The sequence below is a fragment of the Dermacentor albipictus genome, chromosome 5, assembly GCF_038994185.2.
Source record: "Dermacentor albipictus isolate Rhodes 1998 colony chromosome 5, USDA_Dalb.pri_finalv2, whole genome shotgun sequence".
In the NCBI taxonomy this organism is placed as follows: Eukaryota; Metazoa; Arthropoda; class Arachnida; order Ixodida; family Ixodidae; genus Dermacentor; species Dermacentor albipictus.
The window spans coordinates 50,566,880-50,590,543 of NC_091825.1; the positions used below are offsets into that span (position 1 = coordinate 50,566,880).

General features: G+C 44.9%; 1 protein-coding gene across 2 annotated transcripts in view; it reads left to right on the top strand.

The window, feature by feature from the left end:
- The window catches only part of LOC135899166 (hepatocyte growth factor receptor-like), a 128,712-nt gene that overhangs the window by 41,587 nt on the left and 63,461 nt on the right, over window positions 1-23,664 (top strand). For both annotated transcript variants that reach the window (XM_065428433.1, XM_065428434.1), the window contains exons 3-6: window positions 563-1,804; window positions 11,549-11,725; window positions 14,964-15,092; window positions 19,973-20,143. In XM_065428433.1, coding sequence (XP_065284505.1) covers window positions 674-1,804; window positions 11,549-11,725; window positions 14,964-15,092; window positions 19,973-20,143 — 1,608 coding nt within the window. In that variant the 5' untranslated portion in view covers window positions 563-673. The remainder of the gene's footprint in view (window positions 1-562; window positions 1,805-11,548; window positions 11,726-14,963; window positions 15,093-19,972; window positions 20,144-23,664) is intronic.

The following is a 23,664-nucleotide window of genomic DNA, read 5'->3' on the forward strand; positions in this document are numbered from 1 at the left end:
ACTAATTGAATTAAAGAAATGATAAATTCATGAAAATGAAAGCGGATGAAAAAACAACTTGCCGCAGGTGGGGAACGATCCAACGTCTCCGCATTACGCGTGCGATGCTCTACCAATTGCACTGCCGCGGCGCCGTTTTTCCATCCACTCTCTCGTGTATTTATGTGTTTGTACTAGAACTAACCCTGGGATTGTTAGCCAGCGCCACCACCCAGAAGCCTTGGCTGCGGATGTGGAACATCCTTTCTGCCACAGGCGTCATGAGTACGTGATTTTTTTCGCTGAAGTCAACTGGCCAATAAACCAACACGTACTACCTGAAGACATAAATGTTGCCGGATGAGAGCTTCTCATGATGCAATGAATGAGAAGAAAGGGAGTTAACTTAGTGGCTCGACTTTTAGTGACATATAGAGCCATAATTCCATATTTGGCGGGAGGAGACGTTTCCGTTAGTCGGTTTAGAGGAAACTAGGATTCTGCTCATGAGCATGAGTCCACCTTTGTTAACTTGAAATTCGACAGTGCGGCGCGCTGAGTATTTTTCTTGCTTTGTTTTCAGAAGTGGCCATGTCCTTGCGACCTTCTTCAGCTGCTGGCGTTCTGTGGACTAGGAAGGCGTTTTGTGATCAGAGACCGACCCTCCCAACTGAGCGTCACGACGCAGAGTGCCATGCTGCCTTACTTATATTTACGCTGGTCTGTGTTGCCGTGTCCATCGTGTGAAATGCGAGCCTTATTAGTATTAGCGTGTTTAGCGATATCGACCGCTCAGGTGCCAGTGCGAAAGTTTTCCTCTTCCAAAAGTCCTCTGCAGAATGTCATTTACCTTAGATTGCCGGGAGCCGAAGGCATTGTGGTAGTGGCTGGACGCAACGCACTCTACAAACTGTCAGCGGAAAACTTATCCCTCCTGGCTACTTACGTCACTGGTCCCCAAGATGACAATCTGCAGTGCCGCCCTTATCCTTACTACTGCAATTACACGCGAATAAGAGCTGACAACGACAATCAAGTTCTCCTGCAGTTACCCTCTCCGCACGTGCTTGCATGCGGAACAATTTCTCAAGGTATGTGTGCCATTCATCGTCCTCTGGAGGGCCTTACCGTCGCCGAGCCCATGTACGTAAACAGTACAATCAATTACGTCGCTTCAAGGGTCAGCACTGTCGCTTTCTTTGGCACCGGCAACAACAAGAACGTCTTGTTTGCGGCATCGACTTACGACGGTAGGCCTCCGGAGTACCACCCGTACGCAGTGTCCGCCAGAGTGCTAGACGAGCGTAATGTCTTCAGACTGCGTTCTTCGGCAACACGAGGCTCCTCGTTCGTGAACGTGATTGACAGGTATAAGCAGAACCACAAGATTCGTTACTTGCACGGCTTCACCCACAAAGGTTTCGCATACTTTGTGACTGTGCAGAAAGGTCTGCAGACTCCAATGCCCCCCGAAACACGAATAGCACGTGTCTGCGAGAACGACACGTCGTTCCGCACGTACACTGAGATTTTGATAGCATGTGAAAGTGGAAATAATCGGTACACCAACGCTTCCAGTGCGGTCTATGGACCAAATGAGACGGACCATGGTAGTAGTGGCAAAGTTCTCCTCGTGGCTTTTTCACCGCACGGTGAGAATCTGACGAAAAACTCCCGCCCCAAGTTCGCACTGTGCCTTTTCGACATGAATCGCGTCGAAGAACAGTTCCGCGAGACGATTAACAACTGCAACGACGGCAAGCAGGAGGCAGCCCGGTGGTCGCGTCTCTTCAACAACGGGGACAAGCTTACATGCCAAGTTTACGTAAGTAGGCTTAACGGGATGCACATAGGAAGTTATTTCGTGTCATGCTTTTTTACCATTCTGGTCACAGAAGACTAGCGACTGTTCTTGACGCATTTACAATGGACAAAGGCTGCAGGGACTTCATAATATGCCGTCCTTGCGCTAGATGTACTAACATAAACAAATAATAGAATTTACCCAAACACTGCATCAGGCCTCGTTATGCAAGCGAAAACGTTATAAAAAGTAGACTGCTTCAACTGGTTTCGAAAGGCTAGGTAGATCAAAGATCTGATCTGGAACATAAAAATCGTTCCCACTTAAGCCGGGAGGTTGTGATTGTGACAGCGCGCTAACATATTGTTCTCGCCATCGATAAATTGTTGCACGGTAGCTAGCTGGGCGAGTCGGTACGCTGTAATAATAAGGAAGACTAGTTGTTGTTTCTTGCAGCAGCGCAAACCATGCATTTAATATCTTTACCGAGTGCTTGAAAAGCGAAAGAATACTCTAGAGGTTTTCTCACGCAATGCTATTTTATCATTCATTAAGATTCGTAAAAGATTCAATGATTCTTTTATTGATCAAATGAGGGCACCGTGTCCCGCGCCAACGAAGTCGATTCTGAGTCTGCAAGTTTTTTTACTCAGTTGACTTCATCTAATCCTTTTGTGACCTCGACTGTTTTCGATACTTTCTGTGGCACCAGTCACGTGGCTGTAATGGAGCATCATTTGTACGTTCTACTGATTAGATTAACTTACGAATTCAGTTTCTTCTAAAGAGGAAGCTTTAGATCGGGGGCTCCTATCAGAATACATGGGAATGGAGAAATAGCGTTTATAGGGAAGCACGGCACAGAACTTGATGTATATTCTTGCATTTAAAGAGTAAATTAAGATATCGTCGCATTATTTAGGGATTTTTTTACTTCTTTGTAAAGATTGTCGAAAAGTGAAAAATATCAACATACAAAACTATCGAGTTTACAACTAGATAACTCAGCAATAAAAATATCACAATGCTGTAAACCTTACATGATAATAGATCTAAAGCACTCGAACTTGAATTATCTCCGTAAAAGATAGTGTTAATTGGAGACTGGGACTTTTGTAAAATATTTTTTATTGCAAAAAGTTTGCGTAAGCTACAAATTATACTTCAAACTTGCGCCCGTTAGGTGGTCTAACGTATACCATTTACATAACTGTGGTTTCGTTTACATAACTGTAATCTACGTTTCGTGCAGAGTTACGGATTCGTAAACTTCAGACTTTTATTTTTTTTTTCTTCGTTTTGCATGTACTTGAATAGGTGGAATCAGAGTTTGCGGTCGAGCTAAATATGTCTCGTACTCTATGCTAGAGTATCGTCGGTGTCGTCTAGCATCATGTACTTGTGTCTTAGCTCATCCGAAATGCCGTATCTATTCAAGGAATTCATATCATCCTCCGCTACATCACCCGCCGCGCAGTCCGTCGCTCCAAGTGAAATAGGAGGGTAGCTTCTTTCTATATTACTACGTGATAGCAAAGCGAGTGAGATACTGTTCAATGGGTACATTTACAAAACTGAGCTCAGCAAGAGCGGGACATTATAGAGGCGAGTACTCAGAAGAAAGGCACGTCATGTCTTTACATTCGTGGTTCCTATCTTTATCTTCATCGAATACCACATAGTGTGGGACTCGGTGGCAGAAGAACCGAACCGGGGCGTCTAAAGAGCAGCGACAGAAGGGTGGTAATGCTTGAATCTCGAAATATGGACGACGTTACCAGTGAACGGGGTAGAATACGCAATGGGACTGGCGACGAGGTCAGTCACCTGTCAAAGCACACGATTTGGATGCGTGTTACGAGAAGTCTTTTCGGAAAGCCCCGCGCGACGGAACATTGCCGAGGTAGCACAAAGCAACTCCGAACCAAGCGCATGTTGTGGTATCCATGGTTGTGAAGGCCTTTCTGGGATGTACTGGAAAGCCACAAACCTACTATGCGCGAGCAGACCAACCTGACCAGCCCGAGGAACGGTGTGGCGTGCGTAGTCACTGGTCGAGGCCGCATGAAATTTACGCAATGGTTAAATTAGCTGGTATCCGAAAGGAAAGTAAAGTGGGTGTATCCTGCAGTATTACTGCGATGAGCATTCTTAGTATATTTCACACATTTTCTTGTGTGTACCACTTTTCCTGCTAGTTTGTCTGCATGGCTTCCTGTGTCTCTGACCATTTTCTCACCAAATTGGCCTGCTGGGTAGTCCATGATCTAATGGACAGAGTACTGCGATATTGCGCTGATGGGACACAATTTGAAACCAACCGTCAGACCAACTTGGGTTACTGGTCCATGATCCAACGGGCAGAGCACTGTGCTATTGCGCTGACGGGACACTATTTGAAACCACCCGTCAGACAAACTTGGGTCACTGGGTAGTCCATGATCTAATGGACAGAGCACTGCGCTATTGTGCTGATGGGACACAATTTCAAACCAACCATCAGACCAACTTGGGTCACTGGGTAGTCCATGATCTACTGGACAAAGCACTGCGATATTTTGCTGATGGGACACAATTTGAAGCCAACCGTCAGACCAGCTTGGGTCACTGGTTAGTCCATGATCTAATGAGCATAGCCCTGCGTTATTGTGCTGACGGGACGCAATTTGAAACCAACAGCAAAACCAACTTGAGTCACTGGGTTGTCAATGATATAATGGGCAGAGCACTGTGCTATTGTGCTGATGGGACACAATTTGAAACCAACCGTCAGACAAACTTGGATCACTGGGTAGTCCATGATCTACTGGACAAAGCACTGCGATATTTTGCTGATGGGACACAATTTGAAGCCAACCGTCAGACCAGCTTGGGTCACTGGGTAGTCCATGATCTAATGAGCATAGCACTGCGTTATTGTGCTGACGGGACGCAATTTGAAACCAACCGCAAAACCAACTTGGGTCACTGGGTTGTCAATGATATACAGGGCAGAGCACTGTGCTATTGTGCTGATGGGACACAATTTGAAACCAACCATCAGACCAACTTGGGTCACTGGGTAGTCCATGATCTACTGGACAAAGCACTGCGATATTTTGCCGATGGGACACAATTTGAAGCCAACCGTCAGACCAGCTTGGGTCACTGGGCAGTCCATGATCTAATGAGCATAGCACTGCGTTATTGTGCTGACGGGACACAATTTGAAACCAACCGCAAAACCAACTTGGGTCACTGGGTTGTCAATGATATAATGGGCAGAGCACTGTGCTATTGTGCTGATGGGACACAATTTCAAACCAACCATCAGACCAACTTGGGTCACTGGGTAGTCCATGATATACTGGACAAAGCACTGCGATATTTTGCTGATGGGACACAATTTGAAGCCAACCGTCAGACCAGCTTGGGTCACTGGGTAGTCCATGATCTAATGAGCATAGCACTGCGTTATTGTGCTGACGGGACGCAATTTGAAACCAACCGCAAAACCAACTTGGGTCACTGGGTTGTCAATGATATAATGGGCAGAGCACTGTGCTATTGTGCTGATGGGACACAATTTGAAACCAACCATCAGACAAACTTGGATCACTGGATAGTCCGTGATCTAATGGGCATAGCACTGCCCTAGTGCTGACGGGACGCAATTTGAAACCAACCGTCAAACCAACTTGGACACTGGGTAGTCCGTGATTGAATGGGTAGAGCGCTGCGCTATTGTGCTGACAGGACACAATTTGAAACCAACCGTCAGACGAACCTGGGTCACTAGGTATGAGACATTGGTTATGCGGCGATCTTCAGTGAACCTCTTTGATGCAACATTTGGTCACTATGTAAGTGTCACTCGGTATGCGCCGCTATTTACTGACAAATATTGTTGTCTGTTTATGCGGTGCTGGTCAGAATCGACCCCAGGACATATTTAATCGTGTCTGAATTAATATAAAAATGAATAAATCAATAAAGAATAAAACGTCGTGTCCGCGCCGCCACTGGATGATGCAGCGCGTCCAGAAATAAAGGACGCGGAGAGTGGACGCAAAGAATGGGTACAAAAGTACCATGAATATTCAAGATAAGGAGAGGAAAGAAATTACAAGGCAAAATCTGTACGATAACACAGATGGCAATGTCGTACTATTTGATATCGAGCTGGTTGCCTAAGGACAAAAACATACCGCAGCAAATATTCGCAAGAAGATTAGGCGCCTTTATGCTGCAGCAAAATTTCTAAGAGGATTCAGCACATCTCAATGGAATGCGAAGGAATACACCCAGTTAAATCCCCAAGTAACTTACACCTTCTAGAAGCGCTTGGATTTAAAGTGAACGGAAGCATCGACCAGTCGTCAGTCGATATAACCAAGAGACCTTTAGAGTACTGGCGGAAAATAGAAAGCATGGAAGAGGTTGACGCAACCGTTCCCTTTACAGGTATAGGTGACGGTAAAGTGCAGGAGTTTTGACTAAGAGAAAAAAAGAAGACTAAGGAGATGTATACAAAAATGCTAGAATTAAAAGCATGTATAGCGTACGTGATTAACTGAAGCAAGCTAGCTGACTATACGTCGCCGCCCCGTTTCTAAAAGAATGCCAATGCGTCATCATCATAAACACGGGACCGGAGCCCGCGGTTGCATACGCAACCCGTACATGATCCGTCTCTGCGGTACCTATACGGTGAATAGCTGCATCACTTAAATATTAATCCGATTATCGCCTACATTTATCATGAGGTGATGCAGAATCATTTTTTAGGGGTGGGGGAGAAAACCAAATACCAGTATAAGGCATGTAAACACAAAAACTAAATCCTGGTGTTCAGCTTCATGGGCTTGAAACCGGGCTCTGGCAGCCAGATTGGCTATCCTGGCCTAGTTCAAGCACTTGGTGAGCCCGCTGGTCTATGGACCATGCAGGTTTGTACAATAATTACTAGAGGGAACTCTAGTGCTTGCATGAGAATGACGGGTAGTACATGGAGTTGCTAAGCTTCGTCCTCCCGGCTTCAAACGGCTTCGGGACTTTGTGAACTCGTAATTTTCAACAAAGTGCTGTGTAAATAAATAAATAAGCTGTATCAAAATTGTGTGATGGTTGCATTCGAACACAGGGCCTCTTGCACCGAAGCCCATTGAAACCGTTACGCTGCGGATGATTTCTTTTTCCTTTATAGCGTCGCATATCACAGACCTTACGAGTTAAAAAAAAACAGAATAGCAAGGTTATATCTCAGTGAACAGTCAGCTCTTGACTGACCACATGTCATCACTATTTCGGCATGTATAACCAAAGTTCCAAACTGGGAACCCATTCCGCTAGATACGTCTGCACCGTCTGCACTTCGACAAAATGGGACAAAGATCCGTAAGAATATTTCCGAACATGTGTAACATTAATACACGTATCTGTATTGTGCAGAGCTGTCCGAATTCACCATATACTGTATAAGCCCAGGAACTTAACAAAATCCAAAGGCACGCCATGCTCGTAGTCAATTGTGAGATAATGGATTCCACGTGGAATTAAGAGGAAGCTTTAGCTCGAGTGCTCCTCTCAAAATACTTGTAAAAGGAGAATTCGTTTGTCTCGGCAACCACTGCACCAAATTGGACGAGGTTTGTTGCATTTAAAAGAGAAACTTACAATCTAGTGACTGCTAGTTTCGAATTTTTTAGTTACGTCATGAAGTTTTTTTATTAAATATCGGCAAAAATTGAAAATTTTCAAGAAACGGAACTATCAAGTTTACAACTCTGTAACTCAACAACAACAAAGGATAATACAATTCTGTGAATTGCAACTAATAGTACACCTAAAGCGGACAAAATTGATATGCTACAAATGAATATGAAAAAATGTAGTTATATGGAAATACAACTTTTGAAGAACCCTTGTAACAAACGTAACAATTTCACGCAAGATGTAAAATGACATACCAAATTTGTCCTCTTTAAATGGTCTAATAGATGCCGTTTACACAACCGTGATATTTGTTCTTGGTGCAGAGCTAGGAATTTGTGAACTTCATGCTTCTATTTTTTTTAAACGGTCAAATATTTGAAATTTTTTTTACAAAATTCAGGCACTAAACCGAAATTCCGCTACCAACAGTCACGAGAACTTCACTTTCTCTCTCAAATTCAACAAATTTCATTAATATCGGTCCAGAGGGTTATCTCAGAAAAAGGTTTTTGCGTTTTACATGAATTTGAATAGGCCGCGTCGGAGTTGGGCCCGAGCTAAAGCTTTCTCTTAATGGCAATTCTTTATTAAGTGCTCTCTGTAAGATGTTCCGGAGAAACATCCCACTACAGCAATCTAAAAACATGCATTCGGTTATAGCTGGCCTTTCGCATAATATACAATGAACAAATATTGAACAAATATACCACCATCTTCTAACCCTGTTTTCACTGATAAGGTTTTTGTGTGCAACTTAAAAAATTATCGACAAATACGATACACCCCAATGAGAAATTTGAGCGCAGCTCTATAGGTATATACATCTCGCGTGTCAATATCTTGTACTGGGATTATATAGCTACGCGGTTTATATAAGGAAGAGAACGTTATGTGTAGCATAGCTGGTGCGCACAATCTGCCTCGTGCGCACATTGAAAACGGAGCGAAGTGCGGCGTGACTGCCTCTCTAATCGGGAAATCGCAGAGGCAGCGCGTAGGTGGCGAGTGGGCGCGATTCACAGCAACCGCCGCAGACAGACCTCCCTCCGCTCATGCAATGCTTTGTTTTCATGCAGGAGGCGTGAGCTAATCTGGCACCCTATCGTAGCCATCGTCGCCGCACAGCCCGTCTTACGTAACACTACGGTTTTCTTCTTAAGCTATGTTCACACTACGGTCGTAACGCGCGTAACAGCGCTTTCGGCGTATCGAACGTAACGGCTGTAAAAAACGTTACGGCAGTTAAACCGGCACCTTTGTTCACATTTACTGCTGCGTAAACTACGGCTTTTACAACAGGCCAATCAAATTTGGAGCTGCAGAATCGACGTCACCAGCGGTCCAATATGGCTCCTGTCAACATGCGAGCGCTGGCCGAGATCGAAGAAATTCACGCTCAAAACAAACTTATAGCCATGTATTCAATCGCACAAAGACGACGAAGGTGACGCAGAAGGGTTTTGGAGCGGCAAGTATTTCTCGACGGGGCCGTGGACGGCGATTTTCAAAACCTTTTCGCCAAGCTCCGAGTTGGTGACGCTGTGATGCTTCATAACTTCATGCGCATGTCGCCCCAGCAGTTCCCCTTCCTAGAAAACATACTGAAACCACTCATCGAAGTTCGGAGCACGCATCTGCGGCCATCGATTTCCTCGGCGGATAAACCAGATGAACTGAAAACAGTCTCGCAAGGCGCACTGCACAAATTTTCACGAACACAGCCAACCTAATCGTGCGCACGGAATGGCACTTCCCGCGCCCGGAGCTGTCTGCAGGCGGTAGGACGGAAGTGTCGTCACCGGTTGTTGAAAACCGAAAGCTTATCGGTCATTGGCTGTGTCGCAACGGTCGTAATATCACAGTCGTAAATGTTGCCTACCCTTTAACACTCTCACCCACGATTTTCGCGTGAATTGCGCACGTTGGTACCTTTACGTTCGCAGTCTGAACTAGACGCATACGCTTGTTGCGCTTCCGCTTACGCATGTTACGAAAAATAGGCGCCTTACGAACGTAGTCTGAACATAGCATTACGCTTTCGTTCCGCCAAGGACGAGAGCGGCCTTTCCTAACGGGGAATCATAACAGAAGTGTCAGCGGCGACAACACCCAGGGGGTGCGTCACATTGAGGCTTACTCGTAGCAATAACAATGACAGATGCCAATATCAGTAACAGATGCAATAACCCGTGTCCCCATCCCCCCCCCCTCTTTTAAGAAGACTTGTACGGCTCATTTTCTTCCATAGAAATCTCCAAATAAAGACCACCAATCCGCAATTTGTGGATTTTTCGTTCACTCAAGCTGCTGCAATGCAAGATTTGTTTTTTCTACCAAAGCTTGCAGGCGAGAAATAAGTTGCAAGCCATTCGTGGCCCATGACAAAATGAACTTATCGCAGCCTTTCCATTTTTGTGCCTTCTAACATGACGCCTCTGTTTTTTTTTTTCGATGAGACTCCTTGTCGCAGCAGTACTTCTGGGGCACTCTTAAGTATCTTGCTGGCGTTTCTTGCCATTTAATGTTCCTAAACACCCTGGGTGTAACGTCCCCTTCCCCATTCCAAAGCCCAAGGCACTTGTCCCTGTTTAATTCACTACCACGTGCTTGACAAAAGCTTGTTACAACACTCACGCCACAAAGAAAACTGCAGTGTCGTCAGCGTCAGCAAGAAGGCTGGCCTCGTCCTTGTATAAATTAAAGCTTCTTATCACACTGCTCCCAATTACGCTTAGAAGAAAGCTTATATATATAGAGAGAAATTAATGGCGGTAACGGAGAGCTGCACTGGTATGCGCTCACCTACTGCAACAGTTTCTGCAATAATAAAGTTCCTCCTCCTTGTCCTCACCTACTGATTTGTTTATTATCAGCTTCATCATACATCCGGCGTAAGCCATCCGCACACCTTCGCTGATCACATAGCTCACATTCACATAACCATGGCATTTCAACTGAGCACAAGTTCTCAGCTCCGACTCGAACCAATGTTCCCTTCTATGGTCCTTTACCAACGCAAGTTTTCCTTTGTGCTTTTTATGTCGGCTAAGAATTAAGCGGGTGCTGTACTTTCTGCTTTCTATAATTGCTGCAGTTTTCATTGAAGACGGGACTCAATATTCTTTTTCCCCGTGGATGAAAACACCGGCCCGTTCAAGTTCATTCAACTGAATTGTTTGGTTATAATTTTGCAGTTATGTCCCTAGCTATCTAAGTTGTGAGCTGTTTTATCTATAGCCTTGAGAAACTGCTTACATAACTCAACTTTCAGGAAATTTGCTTGAAATTTCCAGAGATACCAAGAAATTTTCTTTATTGCTTCTTTGCTTTTCAGCGCTGAAACAAATCAAACACTGATCATTGCAGGCAAAAGGTGCGACTCGGTAGTCGTCACACAAAGGAATTAGTTCAGTCGACACGCACACTTTTTCAAGTCTAGCATGGCTCGTACCCTGAAATTAGGTAAGTTTCACAGCTTTACTGCCACGAAGGCATTTACCCACGCTTTCTAGATGAAGTTCTGCGAGATTATCTTTCAAAACATCAGTACATCCATCATTGTGTTGTTCGCCACGGGTTTTGTCACGTCCCACACGGACACAATTGACATCAGTCGCAAAAATGTTTCTACTCCCGCATTTGAAAGTAGGTCGCAATTTTTTCAAAAAATTCCCACCGCTCATGAGCCATAGTTGGTGTGTACAGACAAATTGCGCACCAATTTTCCACTAAAAGCAAAAATTAACATAATCTGAACCGGCCTGACTCACAGTTGGTTACCGACTGTACTACAGCAGCAAGGCTGTATTAACACAATGCACCCCGAACACACACCCACCTCATGAGAAACACACACATCATAGCGTCTCGCGAAAGGACGCGCCATCTGCTCTCTCTGGTCCTCGCTCCACCTTATGGTCTTCTGAATGGGTACAGTGTCGAGATCATGCAAGATCGTAAAGTTAGCTTTACCGACTCTTGAAATACGCTTTCTTTTATAGATGTCAACCACTTCGCAAGTTTAATATTGCATTGTCGAGAGCCGCTTTGTTGATTTGCTCTTTTTTTCAGAAACCACGTAGCGAGAATATTTGTTTAGCGGGCATCAACAACTACATTGAAGGCGTTGCTCCACTGCTGGCTACATCGATGGTCACCCTCGGAAGCACAGTAACGTCGCTGACGGTGACACAGCAGAACCTAACTATTGTTGCATGGGTCGGTGATTTACAAGGAAATCTGCACAAGGTAAGTGCGGGAATTGAAAGGGAGTTGTTTTAGTGAGTGTTATGAGCTTGTTCTTTATTGCAGCCGGTGCTGTTCTGTGTGTTGCTTGGGTGATTTCAATGAATGTATGCACTGTTCGGTTCACTTTGCTGAACACCTGTAGCCTCTGCTTTAGGGAGTATGAGCCATTGCATTTTAGCTTACTTAAAGGGTAAGAGCCATTGTTGCTGATGATAGATGCTTGTCTTGAGCATGTTCTTCATGGAAGCGTACGCTGTTCAGTACGTTGTATGCGTGATTGCAATGAATGTATGCACTGTTCGCTTCACTTTGCTGACGGCTTGTAGCCTTTGCATTATGAGAGGGATGGATGGACGGATGGAAAAACTTTACTGTGGTCCATTAGGCCGCGCTAGGTTCTTAGCCCGAAGCGGGCCGTTCCCACGATGACACCGAAACGCCAAGCCTTTCGGCCGCTTGGCGTGCCCGTTGGACTGCCCATAGCTGTTCTTCGAATTTGAGACTGCGTAGAGCTCTGCCCCACCATTGTTCAGTGTTGTCCTTGTTGCTGCGTAACGTGGAGCAACACCATAGTATGTGACTAAGATCTGTGGTGTCGTTACATTTATCGCATGTTGTAGGTGTATAGAACTACGGATAGACCTTGATGATTAGAAGCGGGCTCGGATAAGTTCTTGTTTGCAAAAGCCTCAGCATAATGGTCTGAGCTCTATTTAGTTTGCTGTGTGGAGGGGGGACGACGGAGGGGGTATGAGGCATTGCTGCAGATGATAATTTGTGCTTATGGATGCACACGAAAATGCCGACCACCGAGAGAAAAGAGAGAAAAAGAAGAAAGAATAAATCTTTATTCCCGCAGAGTGTAGTACAATATGATTGACTGTACCATCTGGATCCTTAGCCTATGTGGCTAGTTTGAGATCCATACCGTAAAAGTCACCATATATTGCAACCCAAAGTAAAAAGCCAAAGAAAGTTATCTTACATGATTTAAAGTCTTGTTTTAATGATGGAGTAGAATTTGAAAGTTTTCTTGTGATAAATGATAGGGAACGTTGAGCGTATAGGTTACGATATTTAGGGAAGTTGAATTTATTATGCTCAGCTTGTCTAGTCTCCCTTATAGGCGTGAGAAATGCTGATGAGAGATATGGCTTGTTTGTAGTTAGTATTCTGTGAATTATTATAGCTGTGTTATAGTCCCGAGCTTGGATAAGTGGCGTTATATATAATTGTACAAAAATCTGTGCGGAGGGCGCGTCCTTTGTGGCCGATACAATTTTCGCACAGCACGTTTCTGAATTTTGATTATGGAATCAATGTAGGAGGCATAGGTGAAACTTCAAGATTCTATGCAACATGTTATATGGCAATGAAAAATGCTGAAATAAATTAGGTGTAAGGCTTCAAAGTGGAAATGTTTGCGTGCCTCTAATAAGGTGTAACAACCAACAACCAGTTTTTGTAATTGTACTTGTTCGATATGTTTAGTCCTGTGTAATGACGAGTCAAGACTTCTTTCTAGATATTTAGGAATACTAATTTATTGGCTTTATGCGTCTACCATGTACAAGTTGCCCTTAGTAGGAATAGCTTGTCGGTTAGAAGCAAATGCTACATACGTGGTCTTTTTGGAGTTTAAGTTAGCTTGTTAGTTTCAAACGGTGTTAAAGCATCCTCCAGCTCACTTTGAGTGACTTCTGCTTCCTGTAGTGACTGTCGTGGATTTATCAGAGCTGTATCATCCACGTATGGGATAGAATGAAAACGTCTGAGAAATCTAGGATAATCGTTAATGAAGAGAGAGAAGAGTATTGGATCCATTAGCGATCCTGGAGGAACGCCTGTTTTTGCTGTCTTTAGTGAAGATTATTTGCCTCTAATTACTACGTATTGCTTACGATTTGTTAAATACCTACGAAAAAAAAACCAAGTGCTTGTCATCTAAAACCATAATGTTCTAATTTTCCTAGTTTTATACACTGTGATCTACAGGGTCAAACGCTTTTCTAATACACAAGAACACGCCGAATGCGAACTAGTTCTTCTTAAGTAGTTGTTAGTTGTTAAGTAACTGTGTTGTGCGTTTGAAAGTATGCGGTATTTTTCAAGATAGCTTGCGACACGCTTTCGCGAGAGAATTCTTTTTCGAGGAACGTACTAATACATGATTAAATAGCTATTCGTCGATAGTTCGCTAACGCATTAGGGCTATATGCTTTGTGTATTGCTACCATTCTTCCCATTTTGAGCTGGTCAGGGTATGTACTCGATAGATCGGATTCATTGAACCCGTTTGCAAGCACTGGACCCAAGGTGTCGATGTTGTTTTTGAGTAAGTTTACGGACAGACAATCGTGACAATCGTGACCAGGCGAATAGCTTCGCTGTAAAACACTCGATTCCTATCCTACAATAACATAATATGTGCCACACTTACGTAATAGTTCCTCTTTACTTTTTTTGTGCAAGGCATAAAAGTATGTTTAGTTCGTGCTCCTTAATTCGTTTACTTGCCGAAATTTGTACATGGTTATTATTATGCTAGATATGTCACCTATTTTAACCATGAGCAAAACGGGAACAAAGTGAAATCAGGAACGAACTTTTCGACAAGTAGACTTGCCTTTCTCAAAGCAAGTCCACTTGTCAAAACGTTGGTTCTAGCTTTCACCTTGTTCTGGTATTGCCCGTCTTCTTGAATTTCTATCTCCCGCCTTCCCCGTGTCTTCCCCTATTTTAACCATGCATTATCCACTCTGCTTAAATTTCCACAGGCAATTGCAGTATAAATAAATAAATAAATAAATAAATAAATAAATAAATAAATAAATAAATAAATAAATAAATAAATAAAAAATGAATAAATAAATAAGTAAATAAATAAATAAAATTGGGAGGCTATGACGATCGCAAACATACCATTATAATCCGCGAATAGTTGAACAATTCAAACTAATCTGCTGGTACCGACATCAGACAAAACGGGGTGTTCATATTTGGCTGCTTTTATGCACTAAGTACATTAGCAATGCTTACAACTTCGTCGTCAAAGCTGTCAAGAGCTTGCACAGCATCTGTGCCAGAACAAGACTTTGTCATCAATCGAAGGGCGTTTAAATCAGGAATGCTGGTAAAAGAAGTTTGTTTCACATAGCACGATTGTTCACTGATACAGTTGTTCATTTGGTTCCCCAAATGTACATAGTGTGCTAAATTATCTACCCATTTCTTCCAGTACGTGATTTCAGGTGAATCGATGAGGTTGGAGCACCTTTGGACTGGCCACATTGCATCTGTTCCCATTGAGAGAGCCACAGCCGTGGATCACGATGGTTCTCATGGATATTTTCTTGCGGGAAATAGTGTAAGACTTGGTCTGCTGAATTATTATTACACTGTTTCAGTGCGTTTAACTGAAAACTAATTATAGGTATTAAGTATGCTGAAAAAATACTTGCATTGATCCTAACTTGACATTCTGAAAACGGTGTCGCTAAATAAAGTAAATGTCATATGACCTAGCTGGCCAAAATAATGTTTTTCTTTTCAAAGATCTTGAATATTTACCTAATATTGCGTAGGATGATAAAATGTCAACAATTTCAGTCACTACTGTACTGAGGTCATATGTAACAATATTTTTTACGAGAGGCTGTATATCTAAGAGCCATAGGTCATGACGATACGAACGTCAATCGTATATGGAAATAACACGTGAAGATAAGGAAATACTGCCTGTTTACTACGTATTATAGCATTGATTTTTCTTATATGGGGCTGTTCTTGCAGTATGTGGAAATATTTAGACACATTGTCTTTGTATATGTTAGATTTTCTGTACATACCTATTATAATGAGTACCGTACGCAATATTGTGCAACTAAAGCAGACTAGGCCTTCTGCAATGGAAGTGATGGATTCGGGTGAAATTCTTAAAAAAACGTGCACAAATAACAGGAACATTAAAACTACTGCAGGTACTCCAAACTTATGAACTCGCCAAACAACGCATGTTGTAAAAAATGGTAATCATACAAAAAGACACACAGTGAAAGAAAAGCTTTTGTCGGGTGTACGATTGGTGTCGCCATTTAAAGAGGAATGTGTAGGCCGGGGTCAACTCCGATTGTTTTACTTAGAACACATGTGAATCGAAGAAGTTTTCTCATTAACCAATAGCTGGAATAATTCGATTGAAATTTGTTTCATTTAACAAGAAAAGCTGTAGGAAAGCTCAGGTGACTGAGCGAAGCTTAGTGTTGATTTAGGGTAATTAGATTTCTGCAAGAATTTCCAGAACATGCTAAGTTTTAAAAAACAAAAGCACACAATTTACCTTCTGATCATCTGGAGTTCTTGAACGTGTACCCTATAGCATTGTACGCGAGCGCTTTTGCATTTCACCCCCATTCCACCCCGCCTGCATCGAACCCACGACCTGGTTCTAAGCAGGGGACTGCCGTAGCCACTGCGCTTTCGGGGCAGCTAACTGCACTGAAAACAGATATCGCCACTCCGTTAGCTGTCACTGTTAAAGCTGCTGAACTGTTTTAACTCTCGCGTGAAAAACTGTTTAAGATGGTTTTCCAAACACGGTACTCAGAAACCAGCGATTTATTTCGGAGCTGTCTATACCAGATGATTTTTTTGGTTTTTATATTTCAATTAATGCAGTGTACAATCTCTTAAACTGAATGGCTGAGTTTCATATAATTCGCAAAAATTCGCCATCTTTTGTAAAAATATTTATGACCAAAATCAAATTTTTTGTTGTGGTAAGTGGATATTAACTATTACTTTAATTGCAACAAATGGTATCTAACTTAGTACATTGCTTGCCAAAATAAAAGAAGGTTCTTCCTTTTTTCCTTTTATATTTAGAACTCCCTTTTACGATCGATGGAGTTTATGTATTTCATAATAATGTTGTTTTCCAGTAAACGAATTATACAGCTTGTCGAAAAATATTTCGTGGGCTCTTGGTCTACATACATACATACATGCATACACACACATACATACATACATACATACATACATACATACATACATACATACATACATACATACATACATACATACATACATACATACATACATACATACATACATACATACATACATACATGCATACATACATACATACATACATACATACATACATACATACATACATACATACATACATACATACATACGTACGTACGTACGTACGTACATACATACATACATACATACATACATACATACATACATACATACATACATACATACATACATACATACATACATACATACATACATACATACATACATACATACATACATACATACATACATACATACATACATACATACATAGAAGACATGACTTACTCCCAAACATGCTGATAGGATTTCGAAAAAACCGGTCTAAAAGATGCCATGCTGCAACTGAACCACCAAGTAATGTACGAACCTGGGCGATCGACTCGAGCCATCCTTGGGCTAGATCTCAAGAAGACATTTGACAATGTGGCACACCCAACCATACTGCACCAAATCAGCAACCTTGGATTGGGCAAGCGGACGTACAACTATATACGAAACTTATTAACGAAAAGAGAAGTAAAAATCACGGTAGGAGATCTGACGTCCGTGAAAGTGCCTATTGGCAGTGCAGGCACACCGCAAGGATCGGTTATGTCGCCTATGCTCTTTAACGTGGCTCTGTCTGGACTTCCTTGCAAATTACAAATAATCGAAGGACTTAACCACACAATCAATGTAGTCAACATCACGCTATGGATAAACGATAGCAGTGATGGATCGATTGAACAGATACTACAAGAAGCAGTTGAAATAGTCGACAAATACCTAGAAGGCACCGGTCTAACGGGCTCGGCCAAGAAATCTAAGCAGTTGCCGTACAGACCAGCGCGAAAGGGGAGACCTCCCAATAACCACAACACATAAACCTACAAACACATACAACTCATGACCCAAGATGGACAACCCATACCCAAAGTCGAGAAGGGTGTTGGGAATGATCATAGAAGCTAAGGGCACTAATGGAGAAGCCATTTGCAAAATCGAAGACAAAGTTTCTCAGGCGATGCGATTGATTAAGAGAATTACCAACAGGCACGAGGGAATGAAAGAAGCAAGCGTCATGAGACTTATCCAGGCGTTCGTCATAAGTCAGGTCACATATGTGGCAGCATACCACAGATGGTGCGCCGCAGAAAGGTAAAGCTAACCGGCCTGATTAGGAAGGTATATAAACAAGCTATCGGACTCTTGCTAAGCACGAGCACGGCGAAACTCCTAGAGCTGGGACTGTACAATACGCTAGAGGAGCTAATAAGAGCGCAATGTATAGCACAATATGAACGCGTCTCCAAGAAGACGGCGGGCACACACATCCTCGATGAATTAAGGATTAGCTACCACACACAATACGGAGAAAAATGGGACGTACCCAACGAAATAAGGGCCAAACTCATGGTACCCCAATTACCCAAGAATATGCATCGTGTACACCACCAGGCCAAAGAAATATGGCGAATAACTACGGAAGAAACAAGGACGCGGTCTTTCTAGACAGTACACGTTACAAACACAAACGCAGCTTTGTCGCAGCAGTACTTAACCACAAGAGACAATGCTGCACAAGCTTGACCATAAACACAACACGCATCGAAACCGCAAAAGAAGCGGCTATAGCGTTAGCGATAGCACAGAACAACGGACACTATATAATCAGCGATTCCCAGACGGCAGTACGCAACTCCCGAACAGCCGGATCTCAGCTGAGGCGCTAAACATACTCAGAAAAGGCAAAACAACACGGGAAGACAGATGCGTCCAAATCCTACGGATACCAGCCCACACCCCCGACTCAACGGGAAAGGACAACCCTAACGCGGCGGCACAAAACGTAGCTCGTGGACTCACTTTCGGCGCTGCGACGAACGTGGACTCTTCGACAAAGCCCTCCGAAGTATGGGAATCTGAAGACAGAATGACCAGGTTCAACGGCCTCACCAACCATCACAGGATTTAAAGATGCATTTATCCACCACCCCATCCACAACTCAGTAGATCACAAGCTGTTCAGTGGCGACAACTACAAACCAAATCATGCAAGAGTCCGATACTAATGCACAATATTTATCCAGATATATACAAAACAGATAGATGCAAAGTGTGCGGCACTTGAGCCCCGCTAGAACACATGCTATGGGAATGACAGAGAATTATGCAGGACAATGAGAGCGAAGCCGCCATTGACAGCCTCCGCGCGCGATGGCAGGTCGCGCTGCTCAGCTCGAACCTGGGAGGCCAACCCTGGGCAGTCCAGCGGGCCAATGACGCCACCGAAAGGCAAGAACTCAGGGCCGTAACCTCGGCTGGTGCCCCAGCCCACTAACACGCCGGACGCGAATCGTTCTCATTCGCAATAAAGTTTCCTTACTCACTCAATCTTGGTCACTTAATATATTTGCGAGAAGTAAAATGTTTAACTATTCAGCGGCCAATAATAATCTGCTCTTCTATAAAAGCAGATGAAGTATGGCTTACAAATAAGTTGGCCAGTCAGTAAGCAGGTACACGTGTAATCTTGCAAGCCAAAATGCACGATAGCGTCACTGATACACGGCGTTACCCTGGAATTCAATTCAAATATGGTAATATATTTGTTAGAATAAAACGGCTTCCCGCTACTCTCCCAATTAGAGTGCCATGCGGCGTTGGTTATCGTTTGAAAAGTACGGTTCTTGAAGTGTGCGCTACATTGGTAATTTCTCCTGGTTACAATTACACAGAGCTAGAGCCCGCAATGAGCTCCTATGCATAGTCGCCATGACTGGTATTTAGGTAACGCGTTGCGTGACGAAAATTTCTATGCAACGGAAGCGAGCGCTCAACAGAGGAGCGCGCCTTGCGCCACGTTGTCAACGAGATAATTTTATCTTCTACATGCTGCAATATCTACTTTCACTTTGTTTTTCGCTGCGTTCTTCCGATCCGTGTTATTGAGCACTAAGTAGGGGCAGCTTTGTGCACGTGTAATATTCTGTACCGTAAATGGGCATTCCTCATACTTCTCATAGCGGTGTCTGCTTCCAGTTGCTTTTTATAGCTTTCCTTCCCCCGTGAACAGGCCCAGAAAACATAATACAGGATGTGGATTGTTATGGAGAAGAGAGGCCTCTAGGCATTAAAAAGAACTAAGCTTTGTTCTGTGCCTCCTTTGTGCAGGTTATACAGTTTCCAGTAGGTTCGTGCATCGTCTACAAGGCCTGCTCGGACTGCTTGCAGAAAACCGCAGACCCACTGCAGTGTGGCTGGTGTCACGACAGGTGCGCGCATTCCCACGAGTGTCCTGCAGAACAATGGGTCTCGGATCGCTGTCCCATAGTAGTTAACAAAGTAAGTGGCAATCTTTATCCTGTAGCGTGTTGCATCAATAATCATGGACGCAATCATTTTACTGCTTTAAGCCTTGATGGTAGAAGCTGAGGTGAGAAAATTTGTTTCTACCAGAGGCAAGAGTTCCACTATAGAACATGGTCCTAAAAGCACGCGCTCTCATAGAGCCACAGATGAAACGTAATTGCTGGTGCTGTTGTGGTTTTCGTGTGAATATACATGGCGAATCATGAAGCTCTGATGTTCTGGTCACAAAGGATGCCGGCGGCACACCAGCACTCTGACGGTGCGCGAGCAGTGCAATCGGCGGAATAAGGCTTTCACCTGATTGAGCGGGATCGGCTAACAATATAATTTATCGACACCAGGCACCAGGAGGAGGACACTGCGTTTGTTGACACCGCATGGATTAATGGTAAAAATGTTTATTCGGTGGTGGAGATAGATGGCAAAGGGAGCGTTAGAAATGTCGCTTCCATTTATACCATGAGATCCGGGGGTTGCCGAACAGGTGGCTATTGCTCTTAGCACTAACTGGTTGAATAAGAGTTTTGATGTTTAGTGACTCGCGATCTGCGATTAAAGCCTTCTCGAGAGGACTTGTTGCGGAACCGGCTAACAGACTGCTGCAGGGTAGGGATATCACTTCGCGCACAGTTACTTGGTTCTCGGCGCATATGGGGACGGTGGAGGGAGCCCCGCGTAACCTCAACGAGGTGGCGCCCAGGGAGGCACGAGGATTAGTACGCTGTGTACTCCCTGAAGGAGCTGGAATTCCCGCTCCTGAGTACAGGGACCAACTATTAACCTACAACGAAATCACCAAGCACTATTACTTAGGGCGCAGGGCATTCCCCCTGCCACATTCTAAATTAAATAGGCCACAGGCGGTTACATTAAGGCTCCTGCAGACATGAACGTACCCTAAACCGGTCATCTGAATAAAATTAAACTGGACTGCGGGGTTTCAGTTTTTTGTAGTAAGTGTGGGAGTTTGCTCGATTTAGAACACATGCTTTGGCGCTGCTTGGCGTTGGCCGGTGATGGTTCTCGAGGTGAACAGTGGTGGCAGCGGATGCTGCACAGTGAAGTGCTGGCGGACCAACTCAGGGCTGTCCAGAGGGCCCGTGTGACGGCAGATGGGCTCGGCCTCTCTGTACCGACGTGGGAGCGGCCCGCATCAGTTCCAGACTAAACCCTCAGGGCCTAAATAAAGTTCTTCATACCGTACCATACCAGGCACAAGCCTCTGTCTGATTTTTCTTCACCCACAAATTATATCGGCGACATCCTACAGTGCAACCACTGGCACCAGCTATGCACGTCTCTTCGAAGCTAACGAGGAGCTTACACGACAAGTAGCGAGACTGACAGCTGAGGTCACTGCCATCCGAACACGCCGGCTGCGTTCTTCGTTACGACTTTGCTGCCCCAGCCCCGGCCACTCTGGACGCCATTCTCCTCCTCCCGTTCCGTTTTGCTGGTAGCACCATCGCAACGACTCTCGCGCAAACCAGTGCCGCCAGCCTTGCTCCTATGCGGGAAACGGTGGGTCGAACAGTGACGGCGACCGCTGTTGCGGGCCCCAGATCTAGTCGCCTTTTCCACGTCACCAACCCTGGAACCGAAGTCGGCTATCTCTGTGACATTGGCGCCGAGATTTGCGTTCTTCCTCCTATGTTGTCTGAGCGCCGCCATCGTCCCGACTCACCTCTTCTCACCACGGTCAACGGATCGATCATCCGGACCTATTGCCAAAAGTCGCTGACTCTTGACATTGGCCTCATACGTACGTTTCGCTGGATCCAGCCCATCATCGGAGCCGACTTTCTTCAGCACTACAAGCTCGTCCTCAACGTGCTGCGCAGCCGCATCTTGGACTCCGAGACAAGCTTAACCATCCAAGGCGTTTCATGTCGTGCTCCACTGTTCCGGCTTCTCCGGGCGCACGTGACCGTTGCCGACACTTGGTCAGCCATCCTGGCCGAGTTACCGGACGTCTTTCGACCTCCTTCCTTTCACTACTAGGTCGCTCACAGCGTGACACATCATATCGTCACGGCTGGCCCTCCCGCGTTTGCTCGGGCTTGTCACCTCGCGCAGGGGTCGTCTAGCTGTGGCCAAAGAGGAGTTTAAACACGCGTTTGACCTTGGCTTCATTCGTCCCTCCTGGAATCCTTTGGCCTCGCCACTCCATATGGTGCCGAAGAAGACTTCTGGTGCCCCTGCAGTGATTACCGTACTCTCAACAAGATCAGTGTCCCGGACCGGCACCCATTACCACACATTCAAGATTTTACGTTGGCACTGCACGGCTGCATCACTTTTAGCAAGGTCGACATGGTGAAAGCTGACCAACAGATTCCTCTGGAACCCTCAGATATTCCCAAAACCGTCATTAATACAGCTTTCTGCCTGTTCGAATATCTGCTTATGCCTTTCCGTCTTCTTAATGCGGCCCAGACCTTTCAGCGTTTTTTTGACCAGGTATTACGTGTCTTGACATGCTGCTTTGCCTATCTTGACGGCATCCTCGTCTACAGGCCCACCGCGGAAGCTCATAAGCTCCATCGTCAAGCTCTCGTAAGACTAAGCAAGTTTGGTCTTGCTAGCGTTCCGAACTGCGAGTTCGGCGTTACGGAGTTGGATTTCCTCGGCCCTCTCGTCAACGCACACGGCATTCGACCATATCGAACCGCGTCACAGCCCTCTGTGAGTTTTTTCAGACGTCCCCTACTAGGCAACTGGGCGAATTTCTTAGTCTCGCCAACTATTACCACCGCTTCATTCCTTGCTGCATCAATATACTGCAGCCTCTACGCGATCTTCTCCCGGGACTAGAGGCACCGAATACTCGCATGGCCAGGTACGACACCGCTGACCGTGCGTTTTGAGGCATCAAAGAAGCCATTGCTGGCACGACGCTGCTCGTCCACCCGAAATGCGATGCCCGAACATCTGTCGTGGCTGACGCATCGGAGACCGCTGTCGGCGCAGTCTTGCAGCAGTTCGTTGCTGGTGCTTGGCAGCCCATCGCTTTGCTTTCTATGAAGCTTGCTCCCCCTGAGCGCCGCTACAGCACGTCCACTCGAGAGCTGCTCACTATCTATTTGGCTGTGGAGCACTTTTGACATTTTCGCGAGCGACGCTTCTTCTATGATGTTACTGACCATAGACCACTGACTTCCGCCCTAGCGTCCAGCAGCACCTCCTACGCTCGCCGCGAAATGAGACAACTCGCCCACACTTCTGACTTCACCAGGGATATTCGCCACGTCAGCTGAAAATCTAACGCTGTTGCCGACGCACTTTCCCGCGCCGCCATGTATGCAACGGACCACAGCCGACCGGTCATGGACTTCACGGCCATGGGCACCGCCCAGAGTGTCAACGCTGAGCTCTAGCTGCTTCGCACGAGCGGTACCTCTGTGGTGTTTGAAGCTGTATTGTTTCCTCACTGTGACATACCCCTCATTTACGTCCTCGACCTTTCGTGCCTCGCCCATACCGCCGGGCCGTCT